Source organism: Colletotrichum scovillei (genome assembly GCF_011075155.1).
Source record: "Colletotrichum scovillei strain TJNH1 chromosome Unknown Contig00006, whole genome shotgun sequence".
Lineage (NCBI taxonomy): Eukaryota > Fungi > Ascomycota > Sordariomycetes > Glomerellales > Glomerellaceae > Colletotrichum > Colletotrichum scovillei.
The window spans coordinates 826,569-839,989 of NW_023336264.1; the positions used below are offsets into that span (position 1 = coordinate 826,569).

A 13,421-nucleotide genomic window follows, 5' to 3' on the forward strand; every position below is an offset into this window, starting at 1 on the left:
TCGGAATGGCGAGATGGAAATGAGAAGAAACAGAATCCCGCCGTTACAGCCCGGTTCAGCTGGGGAGCCGTGTGTCCTACGGGAGATGATGGAAAGTAGTTAGCGTTCATGGTCCATGACAGGGCAAGGAAGGGCCGTGAAGGTCATGAGGTCGAGGTAAGGTATTCTGTTTGAACAAGTTCGTTGCTCTCAGTGAGGGTTAGAAATAATCCGCCAGTCAACAGATAGGTAGTCAGCCCCTTTCTCGTGTTGCCACTGCTGTCCTCGCTCGGCACAGCTGTCTTTATAAATGTCTCACTACGATACTTTGAGTATATCCGTATTCTCTACGCAATGTACTCAAAGAGCCAACTGGAAGGACCGGTGCTGGAAGTAGAAATGGTGATGGAGGTACGGGTAGTAATAGAAATGGCGGAAGGACGGATAGCGGTAGTACCTAGGAAACAGGAACTGTTTACCCACCTGGTAATGAAGGTCCACTGGACATAGTGGTAGAGGCATGAAGATGCTCACCGCCCACGATGCAGCCACAGACCCGGGCTGAAGGGCCCCAAGTCGGAGGAGGCGTCTTCCCAGCCAACCGTATCTGCCGTTGTCAGCGTTCCCTCGTCTTTGTATGGTGTCCCTGAGGGCAAAAAAAAGGTAAGCTTACAAGACAATAAGCTATTCATACGGATAGGTTCGGACGGTGTGGTGTGGGCGGCTTAGATTGAGATCGAGTGGCTCATGTGCCTGTGCCAGACCAGGACCAGGACCTGGTCGAGTTCAGGTGCCGCTGACAGATGAGGGTGATGGGTGATGGGGATGACATCCATGGATGTCGAAATGGAGAGAGAGACAGAGAGGAGAGGAGGAGGCGATCGGAACGGGTGGAATGCGCGGGGATCGGGAGGGCGTCGTTAGGTCGTTGGGATGTTTCTTGCTGCATTGTCCACGCTCTGTGTCTTTCCGTTTCCTAATTGCTCTTACTCCTCCTCTCCTTCCCTTTCTCGCTTTTTCTTGCTTCTACTCCGGTCTGATTCTTTCCCATTCTCATCGTTTGTGCCTTCTTTCCCCAAACGACGAAAAGGAAAGAAGAACCAGAGTCGACTAATACTAATAAATCATCGCTCTTGCCTGCCCCTCCTCAGCTCACCCACCTCACCTTCCTCAGCTTAAAGATACCTACCTACCTTGGCCGTGGCTTCCTCGTTTCCTCCTACCCGATTATTCATTCCTTCCCGTTCAAAAGCTGCGGACGGATACACAAATATCTTGCCTGAGGTGCACCTGCCCTGCTCAACGACTCGTGGAGTGCCTCCTGCCTCCTGCTCTTTCACACCAAGCCTCAGAACTTAAGCCTCGCGCCTTCCTTCCTTTGTTCTTTCCTTCAACGGGACCTCCTTCCTCTTCCGCCTCACAGCTTCTCCCCCTCTTCAACGAGTGGACCATTGGCCTTACCTGCCTCACGGGACTTTCCACTGCCTCGCACCCGTCCCTCGTTTTTTTTCCTCTTTCGCCAACACACTCTCGAGCTGAACGAACTCTCAAGCAGCATCTCTCGTCTCTCGCTCCAACTTCTCGTCCGTTCTCGCATCCATCTACCTTCATCTCGACTCACCATCTCATCCGACTTCGCATCTCATATTCAGAGACCACCCGCATTCTCTAAGCATCCGAACACGACTAGGAACAGTGTCACCATCACCTCCCTATTCAGCCAAAACTACACTACCTTCTGTTTTCTGTCGTCATCTCTCGCTTCGCAGAGACACGGGCATCCCTATCAAGGCATCAAAGCGACCCAGAAGTTGGGTCAACCCGGGTCCGTGTTGCAGGCACACACCGAGCCCATGTCACACGGCAATACCAGCTAGCGACTGTACGAGCTGTCAAACATCATCACTGATCTAGACACTGTCCCCGGATCGTTTTTGGGGTATCGCGATCGCACGGATTGAAATACCGAGCATCGACTTATTAACTCGTCAAACCGCTCTCTTGTGAGAGAGACAACGTTGTTCCGTACCTCTGACAAGGACGTGGACTGAGCAAGAAAAGGAAACAAAAAAGCCAGACCCAGGCCAAAAGAGAAGGTGAGCTTGCATTTCCCTTTCTGGCCCACTCTTCAGACAGCTGCTTGGCTCGGTTGTCGCGCGTTCGTCCAGTCGTCGGCATCATCCAGCCTTTTGGTCGAGTGCCCGCCCAATCCTGTCCAAAGTCTCCAAACCCAAGCAGCCAAACCCCTTCATCCTCGCAAGTCGTGGATGGTGCGTGGACCCCAGATCCACCACTCTACCACCCAAAAATTCCTAGCCACCAAGCCAAACTACTCGCTTCCCGGCAGACCAGCAATCTCCCCCTGAATTGGATGATTTGGACCCAATCCATTATCCGATAATCAATTCGTCCCCCCAAACCAATTCATCCCCTCAGAGCCCAAGGGATGCTTTTTTCTAGCTGACGTCGGATCAAAGCAGGAGAAAAGGACACCGCGCTGCACTACAAGCCAAACCAGACGCGCATTGCCGACTATAATCGAGGATCTTTGATATTACAACTCACCCCTATTTTCTTCTTTTCAACCCACGCACCCACCCACCTACGACTCCGGATCCCGACCACCCATCTGCCTTCGGACGTACTGCAGATTGCTTGCCCGCACGCTGCCACACACACCACGCGCACCGCACCGCCCAGTGACCTGCCGAGGAACCGTCGGGTGGCTCCTCCAAAAACCCGTTCCCCCCGTTATTGTTTGTCCCTGCAGAGAGGCATGACGCTAGGAACGGCCATTTGACAGCCAAAGAAAATCAAGCTTGCTAGCAACGCTCGCTGCTCTCTCCTCAATCGGTCGGACAGCTCCCCTTTTTCTGGCGGAAGAAAAGGCCGATCCCTTGACTTTCAATACGACGCGCCCGTCCATCATCATTATCCATATTCCCATCTGGTCATCCCTCCCGTCGCGGGTACCACACCATCCCACACGGTAAACCTCACAAACTACAGCCAAAATGTCAAAGGCACAATCAGCACAGCCAGGTAAGCCAAGAATCAAACACTCTGATATGGATGTAGGGGATGGATATGCGCCGGCATGTCCTATCCTGCCCAACCTTCATCCCTCTTCCCACCCACCCCTTTCAATGCCTGCCACCATCTTCCCGGATTTCTCCCCCTTTGACTTTTGCCCTGTCCAACGGGAAGAGAGCCGCCCTTTCTCACGGATTGCACTGCCGCCCAAGCAAACGCAAGCACCGCGCCCGCTCCACCCAGTTGTTGAACCTGCTGTGTCATGTATACCGCCCTCATGTTTCATATCCCTTCCCCCCTCGCCGTCACTCGCATGCACGGAGCCGTCACTGTCTTTCTCTCTCTCTCCTTCCTCTTATCGAGTGCTAACTTTACTTCCTTGGAATAGGCCATCAACCTAGCAAATCTGCTGGCGCTGGCTTGACGCTTAATCTCTCATCCAACAACCCCTTTCGCAACCGCGCTGCCTCCCCACTACTCTCCGGCACTACGAATACCACCTCTCCCGCCTCGCCTTTTGACGACCCTCCCCGACCTGTCTCGCGCAACCCATTCCTCGATCCATCATACTCGAGTAGTCAACCGAACTTGATCGGAGCAGGCACCATGTCGACATCACTGGACAACAAGGCATCGCCTACCGCTGAGGAGCTGTTTGTACGTTGCCCCCGAGCCATCAATTGATGCAACCCGAGCCGATCCCACGGTCGCCAATTGAATTCTTGCCGCGCGTACATAAAGAGCTTGCAGGTTACTGACTTTTCGTCTCACAGGATGGTCTCACCATTAACGATCAGAAGCAACCTCGACCCCCGACGAATCGCCCGCCCGGAGTGCCAGGACGCGAGAATGTGCCGCCCGGAGCCCGTCGCGGTCCTCCGCCACCCGGACACCGTCCATCGAGATCTCAGGAGGAGGCGATGAGACAGCGACGCCTTCAGGGCAGTGGTGGTCCTCCCCGACCTGGTGGAGCTCCTGGATCGCCCCAACGCCGACCTCAGGAACGCCGACCACGCAGGAACTCTGAGTCGTCCGTACTGATTGATATCGAGAAGTCTCCGACCGACGAAGAGAGAAAGGCAAAGGAAGCCAGACGTCGGGAGAGAGAACGCCGCGCCCGGGAAGGAAAGGATAAGGACCCCAAGAAGCCCAGTCGCAGAATCGATATCATCGACCAACTGGATGCCACCAGCATCTACGGCACCGGATGTGAGTGAAGCATTTTCCTTTCTTAAATTGGAAATTCCCAGGCTAATGGCATGTAGTGTTCCATCACGACGGTCCTTTCGATGCAGCCAACCCCCACCGTAACCGCAAGGGCAGCCGCCGTGCACCGATGCAAGCCTTTGCCAAGGACTCCCTCAACATGTCCCTTGGCGGCTCCGGTCCCCTCAACAAGCGCCCGGACCATGCTGTGTTCATGGGCCACAACGACGGCGAGGCATCGGCAGACTTTGCAACTGCTGCCAGACTTGAGCGCAAGGATGATCCCGCTGTCTTTGACCCTCGAGCTCGCGGTTCGATCGTTTACGGAGAGGAATCCATGGGACTCGGTGCCTCGACCTTCCTGGAGGGTACTCCTGCTGCCCGAGCTGCCATCCAGAAGACTCAGGCTGAGCAAGCCCAGCAGTCGACCTCCGAGGGCCTTGGCCGCAGCAAGTCCATCGCCCAACGCATTCGTGGAATGAAGAGGGAGCCCCGCGAGTATGGTCCTTCTGGTCGAATCACCAACCCGGAGGGAGCATACACCTCCCGTCGATCGCCCGATGCCAATGGACCCGCCAGCAGCATTTCGTACACTGGCGAGCGTAACCCCTTCTTTTCCGAGTATGGAAAGGAGCCCGAGACAATCTCTGTCAAGCGAGCCGACAACGGTACCCGTTCGCCTGGTGTACCTCCCCCAGTGCCCCGTCGAGGCTCTGCTAATGGCCTCGAGCGTCGTGCCACAGCTGACGTGATGTCACCGACTGAGGACGGACCCAGCAAGCCTTCTGGAGGCTTCATGGCCAGAGTCAAGAGTCTGAAGGGTGGACGCAGACGCCAGGCTTCTGATGCCATGGCACCGCCTCCTGCACCTGGCACTGCCGCCTAGTGGTTTCGCAGAACTTAGGAAGCAGGATACGAGAGCATCGAGCCAAAACAAAGGACACAACAAGACGAATGCGAAGGCATACGGCAAAGAAAGTCCTTGCCATTCATCAAACGCCTCACTTCAAGGCGATCAGTTTCAAAAAAGAGAAAGGGTGCAGTCGATGCACCCCTTGAACGAACGACGTGAAGTTGTTTGAACCATCTGGTTACAATGCAAACACATTGGGCTACGGATCCGATAATATCGAATTCTGGATCATTTGTGGAGGGAGTCAATACGGTTGGGATCTCGAATTGGGTTGGGTGGCTCTTGGAGAAGCCATCAGGACGAGAACTACGATTGTCAGGGCGGAGCGGTCGCACATATGCGTCTGGATTTTCACACCACCCGACAAGTGATACCTTTCTCGTGAATAATCATATTTCTTTGGGAGGAAACGAGCCTCCTTTTCTGCCTCTTTTGCTACAAATATTCCAGGGCCGGCAGAGGCACTTTACACAAAGGGAAGGCATAGAGCAGGCAATCCAACAGTCCGTCGGCAGATTGTTATGAATTAGCTTTATTGAAAATAGAGAACATTGAGCCTCACATGCTGCTTCTTATTGCCAATTTGCAGTGCATTCAACCGTAACAAGGTAGCGACAATGAAGGGATACCTAACATGTGCAAGGTATTTTTGGAACAAGGGGTCAGCTTATTGACAAGAAAAGCACAAAATGCATGACTACCTAGTCTGTCGTGTCCCCCTAGCAAGGTTTTTGGTATGGCGAAGTCCGGATGAGATGCGTTGAGTAAGGTGTAAGGCAAGGAGTGAGAAAGGGCTGCATGAGTGACAATCATGCAAGACACAGGGGTGATGTCATTGAGCCTTGAAATGGCTGATAAGGCCCTGTCCAAACGTAATGTGCCAGTCTGGCTGGCCCTGGAAAGCGCCGAGACTTGAATCGAGATTTCCAGCGGAGAATTTCCAGCAGCTCCTCCCTTCCCCTGGCATTCTCGTCGGAATTTAATCCGCACAACTGTTGGCAGCTGCCATCATGTGACTTGACGATACCTTCTTGCCGGCTTCCATCATTCCATCTCGGAGTAGAGACGCAGCAGAGTCAACGAAAGAATAAGTCGAAATGACACGGAAATGAGACTCTTTCATTTTGTCACTTGTCTCGGTCCAGAACGGCTAGGGCCACGGTGAGCCCTGGAAGACGAAGAAGAGGAAGGAAGGACAGGAGGCGTACAGCTATGGCAGGCGCCGGCAACGACGGTGATGAGATGGTATTCCCCGCGTCGCAGGCGAGCTCGCATTTCCCTCTCGAGCCGGTCTCCGCGGCCGTCCTCTGCAGTCGGGAGACGAAGCGCAGAGATGCGGCGGTGGCGAGGGGTCGAGTTCAGGTCGGGAGCCGGGAGGTCGATGGGGAGGTCCTCTGTGGCGGGTTCGAGAGGGGTAGTGTTGTTGGGCTTAGTTCTGAGAGTGAGCAGATGGGAATTTTGGTGAGTCTCTTTCTGCATTGGGGGATTCAGGGAAAATCTGCTGACTTGTTATTTCTAGATTTCGATGCAGGCGCTGGCGAAGACGCTCTGCGGAGAGGAGCCCGAGAGTGATGGGAGAGGCGTGGAGGCCAGGGTGATGATTGTCACGACGCAGCCCCCTGCGGCTATTCTTCCGCCGCTGAGGGACGCCATTCGAACGGAGCTCGTGGTGCGCGGCACCGCTGAGGCGGATGTGGTGACGAGGTTGAGGCGGTGTTTGGGAAGGGTTTCTGTCTCGAGGGTGTTTGATCTCGAGGGCTTGTGGGAGGCTCTTGGGGACTTGGATATTCCGCCTGAGAGCCCTGAGCCGCGTATGGTCTCCTCTCCGGGTTTTCGGGCTCCGTCTGGAGACCGGTTGGAGAAGGATGACGATAAGCATCTTACGGGAGGCGAGAAAAAGGATGAAGGGGTTGCGGAAGCCTCGGCCGGTGTGGAAGCTCCTGCTGAGGATGCGGCGAATTCATCGAGGAGACATGAGCATGCTGCGCCTGAGCCGGAAGTATCTCAACAGCCTGAGAGGATTGTGTTGCCTGAACTGAAGCCGCGGCCTCAGCCGACCAAGTCTACGAGGACGGAGATCGCCGACAGCGACGAGGATGACGACGAGGACGCCATCTCGCTACCATCTTCGTCGTCGTCTTCGCTGTCACCGCCGCCTTCGTCAATTCGGTCACCGACACCGTTTATGACTGCAGCTTCTCCCGAGAGAGAAGCGGTTGAAGAGGAAGTCACTGAAGGCGCAGAGGGGGAAGGATTCAACAATCACGCGGAAGAAACACCAGACCAAGTCACAGAAGAGCTTCATGAGGAGGAGACTGTGAGCAGACCACCACAGCCAGAAAACGAGCCTCTCGACGCCATCCCAGCCGTAGCAGCAGCAGAAGCGGCAGAAGCGACAGCAGCAACAGCGCCCGAGAGCAGATCCCCAGAAGACGACCATTCGAAACTTCCAGCCTTGCCGGATATCATCCTGATCACGCACTTCCACAGCCTCATGACGGCGCTCTTCACCCGCCGCGACCGTCAATCCGCGCATGATTCGCTCCAACGCCTCTCCTCCCACTTACGGTATCTATCCAGGAACCTGGAGTCCAGCCCGTTGATCATGCTCCTCAACAGCACGAGCTCTTCAAAGGAGCCGACGACATCCAAGCCCGCGGATGCCCAGGGAGGTCCGCCGCCGCCGCCGCCGCCACCGATTGGAGGAGATCATTTCACTGGTAGCAGTGGAAAGGCGGTCGACCCGACACTTCGATCCATCTTCAACCCACCTGCGTTAAATATCACGGGTTACGGCTACGGCGGGAACCAGGCGGCGTCGAGGCGGAATAAACCGACCTTTGGGCTTGTTTTTTCGCAGCTACTTGATTTGCACCTGCTGTGTACGAAGATACCTAGAGATAAGGAGGATGCTGAGAGGTTGTATGCCTCTGCGCCTGGGAGTGGTGGGGAGGATGATGGTACAGGAGGCGTGAGGTTTGTCTGGGCTTTGGAGGTTCTTCTTGACGAGAATGGTGTTTGGGAGCACGGGACGGGAGCGGAATCGGGAGGAAGAAGAAGGGTCCCGAGAAAGAGCAGAGAGCAGAGATGGGGTGTTATTGATGTCAGGGGCGGGCGGGTTGTGGATGCCTTCGAGGCGGTGGAAAAGAAGGTTGGGGAGATTCGGGTCGTTGGCGGGTTCGGGGGCCCGAGAGTGTGAGCTCGCCTGCCTTCGTACAACTCTTTACGGCATCACCATGTCAATCCTCTGAGATGAGACAAAAAAAAGGACGATGCAAAATAGCCGCGGGACACACTTCCTGAATCTATCGCTGCGGACGGGCGGTCATCATGCCTTTTGGACCCGATATTCTCGTCGACTCAGGTGACGGCACCTTGTTGTCCTACACAACCGCCAAGACACGACTTTGATGCATTCTCAACCAGTCAAAGCCAACAATGGATCTGAATATCACATGTACCGGGAAGAAGTGGAACAGCATGCAGAGTCGCGACGGTGCGGTGTAAGTCAGAAGTCACTGCGCCGCATGTGCGGACCCTGATGGTCCGCCGCGATGCTGCTGCCCGCCCGGGACCGGGGGTGACGGGTACCTCTATGTCTCCATCCGATGACAGGAAACCTACATCAGCGGAGACCGGGACGCCCACTTCATCCGGGTCGTGAATGTCTCAGACCCATTCTTTGTGTTGAAGAATTACACAACAAAATACCCTTTATTTATATAGGGCTATGATCGGGAGCGAGTACTTCCCCATGGGGCGACGAATACATATCCGTTTCAACTCTTCCACTTCTCTTCGTCGAAAACTCTCTGAGAAGCTGATACGTCACGTTCGCTCATCGTCGGTGGATTCTTCGCCGTCGTCATCTGCTGCTGCGGCTTTGATATCGGATACTAAAGGTTGCGAAGATATGAAGGCGAGCTGTGTCTTGCCATACGCGGCTGTGGCTACTTCTGTCTCGGCTTTTGCTTTACCCGAGACTAGGCCCGAGCAGTCAACAGTAAGGACCCAGGATGGAAGTTCGAGGGACTCGAGTTGGGATACAACGCGGGCATGGAGTGACGGGAAGTCATCGTCACTCGGCGATGTGGTCAACGCCATTGGCGGCATGTTTTACCAAGCTGCTGGAGCCATGGCCCAGGCCGGTAGACGCGTGATGGGACAGCCAACCGACGCCCACGACATCGAAACCGGCCACGCAGGGCCGGTCGTACTCCAACAAATAACAAGTGACGATCCGAGATCGAGTCAAGAGGCAGACAAAGGGAAGGATCTCTTGGCGTTGATCAAAGAGAGCGGCATGCAAACTGAGTACTTCACAACGCTCCTCACCTCATACGGCAAGGCCCACGACATGCTTCTCGGCAACAACGACGAGAATACGCAGAAACAAGAGCAGTTCACGGTCTTCGTCCCCGTGGACTCAGCTTTTCAGAAGCTTGAGGGCGTTTTCGAACTCAGTCGAGCGGAACTACTCGGCGAGATCCTCGAGTACCACATTCTTCCGGGGCGGTACACTTACAAAAATCTCCGTGGTCTGCGGACGGCGGAGACGATTCTCGAAGAAGGTGGTGGCGGGGAGCTAGGACAGCAGAGGGTGAGGATCGCGGAGGGGCCATCGGGTGTTGAGATTAACTTTTACGCCCGGGTTCTCGCTCCCGAATCGAGGGAGAGCGGGGACGGTGCTGTTGTCGTACACTTTATAGACGAGGTCCTGATTCCGCCGCCGCGGTGGGATGTGCTCGTCGGTACTGCGGTGCCAGAGGAGACGCTGGGGACTTTTGCGAAGGCGATGAAGAGGAGCGGAGCGAGCGAGGAAGTGTTGCGGAGCCTCCGTGGCGGCTCTGGCGTCACGGTGTTTGCGCCGTCGAATGAGGCGTGGGATAAGTTGGGCGAGGAGGCGATGGATTTCCTTTTCTCTTCGCGGGAGGGGGCTCAGTTTCTTGAGGCTTTGGTGAGGTATCATTTTGTTGCGGAGGTTGTTTATACGGACTTTTTCAAAGGCGTGGAGATGGATGAGGAGGAGATGGAGGAGAAGACCGACGGGGGAAGGGACCTCGGGGAGGACGCCGACGGGGTGGGGCGGGTGCGACGGGATGTTCAGACTTTGCTTGACGGGGCGAGGGTCTCGATCGAGGCAGTGGTTTCTCGCAGCGCGGGACGTACGGGTGACGGTGGACGGCCGGTGGGCGTGGTGAGGGTGAATGGGGCGGCGGTATCAGCGAGAGATGTGCCGGTCAGGGATGGCGTTATGCATATCCTGGACGAGGTGCTCTTGCCACCGCCAGCGCCGCCATTACTGTCGTCGACTTCGTCTTCGGGGAGGATTGGCGTGGAGGAACTCAAGAGGCGGCTGGCCCGGTTTATCGAGGTAGGATACGAGGGCGGTTGGAGCGAAGAGTTGTAGGATATCCTTGATAGTATCGTGCCCGTAGATTCATGAGGAACGTATGAATTGTTGTCTTGCACTCTGTCATCAGATGATTTTGACCATGGATTCTCGAGTGTTTCCTCCACCGTTGAATCAAGCATCTCCGAGGGGTTTATTCCCGAAGGGAAACTCACCTTGGCAATCTTAAAACCACAAGACCGTGGGCACGTGGGAGTTGAGACGATGGGGTGACGCCCTAGTCTAGATTATAGTCATGAACCTTGAGAGGAACGAAATGAACCCTCGCGACTAAGCACGGCCTTTTACTCTCGCTACTACTTCGTAGTTTGTAACTTCGTACTACGAAAGCTCATTTCCTTGCTATCCGTAACCCGTATACGCCGTGTCCGTACAGCCGTGCCAGAGACTGGGGCCTTGAGTCGTGTCTCTTGCTAGACAGTCCACTATAGCTTTTACTGGCAACTGTCCCCCAATCACAACGTTTGATAGTGTGTCCATGTGTCATAACGCAGATTATCAATATCGTTTCTGCTCCACGCGTAGTTATTTCCCGAGTCGGCTTGCGAGCGTCATCATTCCCGACTCGGGGAAATCATCAACACCGGCCCTGCCGCTCCTACACCCTACATAGCCTAATCACTTTTTTGCTGTCGGAGCGCAAGGCCTTATAGGCACAGTTTCCGCTTATAAGAAGACGGGGAAAGAAAATCCTTTATAAACACTCTTGGCAACTCCCTTCTCCTAGGTAAACCCTCCCTTCTACTATCTTCAAGACCCGATATACGAATACTCGCCGACATGAAGCTCGCACCCGTTCTATCTATCCTCGTGGCCGGCCTCTCGTTCGCCAGCGCGCAGGTCTGCCCCGACAAGAACTTGATGGAGTGCTACGAGTACTGTGACTTCAACAACAAGCCCAACGATGCATTTGTGGCGTGCACACATGCTCGTTGCTCGTACTGTCGCCCTTAGACCGAGAAGATTGAAACACGGACCCAGATGAGTGGGAGAAGCTGTGAGTAGAGGGGGTACAAGGCCGTGGTGTTTGATCACGACTGACTCGGTGATAGGGCCTCGTTGGTCGGTACAGAGGCACTCAATGCATGACGATTCCAGCATAGAAGATACCCAAGATAAGCGGATGAGTGGAAGGTGGCGATGACGACCAGTATCAAGATAGAAATGCAGTATGAAGTGGAATAGATTTGTAATCGCAACATACCCTTAAACATCCACAAGCTGTCTGCTGACACGCGAGTCTGCAAAGGCGGTCTCGGAACGACACATGCGTGATGTTAGTCTCTCGAGAAGGCTACGTTTGTTTGCTCTCTTGATGCAATGGCCTAGATGTGGCTTGCCTCCCTGGCTGATAGCACAGGGGAAATTCCAAGCCACTCCCGAGCCCCGAACGCACGGCCCCACATCGGAAGGCCGCCCGACAAAATGCATTCCGAAAAGTCCACCCGTCTCACCCCCAATTGTCCTGCAGCTCCCGCCGCCTCCGGCAAGCCGACTAGGTAACTAGTGCGGCCTGGAGCCCTTCGCCGTTCAGTTCTCTGAGGATTCCAGCCGTTTGCTGCTGCCGTGCAGTTGCAACGACGTGATGTAAGGCAGGTGCCTAGGTACTTTAGTGTACCGGCTGTTGCGCCCGTCGATGCAATTGCAACAGCAATGCCTCCCCCTCCAGTAAGTCGGTCTCGTTGGGAACGTCCGATCAATCAACGATGCGAGAAACGGCTTATAAATGCCCCCAAAGATATGTCACCTCGGGTTCTTCAAAGGACAGCGACGCGGAGCACCACGCTGCTCACAGACTCGAGATTTCAGCTCGGGAGTGTAAATTGTGGTCCCCCCAAGTTTGAGGACCAAAACGGGCTCCAAGTTTCACGTAAGATAGATTGAGCGTGGTCTTGGCAAAATTCGCTGCGCCCTACGGATACTACTTAGCTTGTGTCCTTACCTACGCTACTAGATTGTTCTTCTTTGCATGCTAGACTTAGTCATGCATCCGGTCGTCGTTGGGCAGCTGAAGCATAAGGTGAACGATCGGATCACCGGTTGGCGCCGCGCGTTGGCCGTAAAACGTTCTAAGAGCATTGCCGCTAAGGAGTCATCCGGCTCCGAGAGATTTTCCGTTACCAACACGGGGTACGATCGGGTTCGGATAATAGGCACGGACGGGACAGGAGGTGTGAGTTACTGGGTTGATGACTTTGGTGCTCCCGGCGATACGGAGTAGTCCGCTTCACGGGTTCGAGATTTCTGGGACACTGAGTCGTGCGTATCTCGTCGCTCTGCCGTACTCTACTGGCCTCCCGCACCGGATAGAGATTGGAATCTCTACTTTTCTCAGATCCCATCCACATGTATTTTAATCTCGTCTCGACTCAGGCACTCGGGTACGGATCGTCGGATACACCGTGGAGGTCGCTCCACTGGATGAACTACCGCAAGATCAAACGACTCCTTGGATTCTTTTCCGTCAGTCTTCTCCACGTTGCGAATGGTCTAAGCCTCTGAGATTGGTAGGGCTTGAGCCAGGCCGCGATCGTTGGGTGAAAGTTGTGGGAACTGCAAAGGATGAATGAGGCGAGTTGCGCGAATCTGCGAGCCCCGAGTACGGAGTAGGAGTTTGGAATTAGACATAGAGTTTGACTTCAAACTGACTTAATCTAAGTAGATCATTGAAGGTAAACTAGTGTATCCGTACTCTAGAGACACAGGCATGTTGTCGTTCCACCTGTGAAGTTGAAGAAGCACAGTCATCTGTATAAAGGGCATTCAAGTCTCTCGTCTGGATAGTTGGGTAGAACTCGAAGTCATCGTCGCCTTTGCCTCTCATTCCACAGTCTCTACATTCGTTTCCACAGTATAACCATCCACTCTCTTTTCAAG

The 13,421-nt window shown here is 54.6% G+C and overlaps 3 protein-coding genes across 3 annotated transcripts; all 3 read left to right on the forward strand.

Annotated features, from left to right (window-relative positions):
• The first annotated feature begins 1,018 nt into the window (after window positions 1-1,018).
• Window positions 1,019-5,687, forward strand: HER10_EVM0007933 (mucin-1). The gene is made up of 4 exons (XM_035483053.1): window positions 1,019-3,276; window positions 3,401-3,669; window positions 3,786-4,221; window positions 4,278-5,687. The coding sequence occupies exons 1-4, from the start codon at window positions 2,994-2,996 to the stop codon at window positions 5,102-5,104; spliced, it is 1,815 nt and encodes a 604-aa protein (XP_035332944.1). The 5' UTR covers window positions 1,019-2,993; the 3' UTR covers window positions 5,105-5,687.
• Window positions 5,688-6,042: 355 nt separating this feature from the next.
• HER10_EVM0002585 (uncharacterized protein) lies at window positions 6,043-8,568 on the forward strand. The gene has a single exon (XM_035472291.1). It carries the CDS (start codon window positions 6,657-6,659, stop codon window positions 8,328-8,330), a length of 1,674 nt encoding a protein of 557 aa, XP_035332297.1. The 5' UTR covers window positions 6,043-6,656; the 3' UTR covers window positions 8,331-8,568.
• A 257-nt stretch (window positions 8,569-8,825) lies between these two features.
• On the forward strand, window positions 8,826-10,578 carry HER10_EVM0000108 (fasciclin domain-containing protein). Its single transcript, XM_035469903.1, has one exon. The coding sequence runs from the start codon at window positions 8,862-8,864 to the stop codon at window positions 10,539-10,541; it is 1,680 nt and encodes a 559-aa protein (XP_035331999.1). The 5' UTR covers window positions 8,826-8,861; the 3' UTR covers window positions 10,542-10,578.
• Window positions 10,579-13,421: the final 2,843 nt, after the last annotated feature.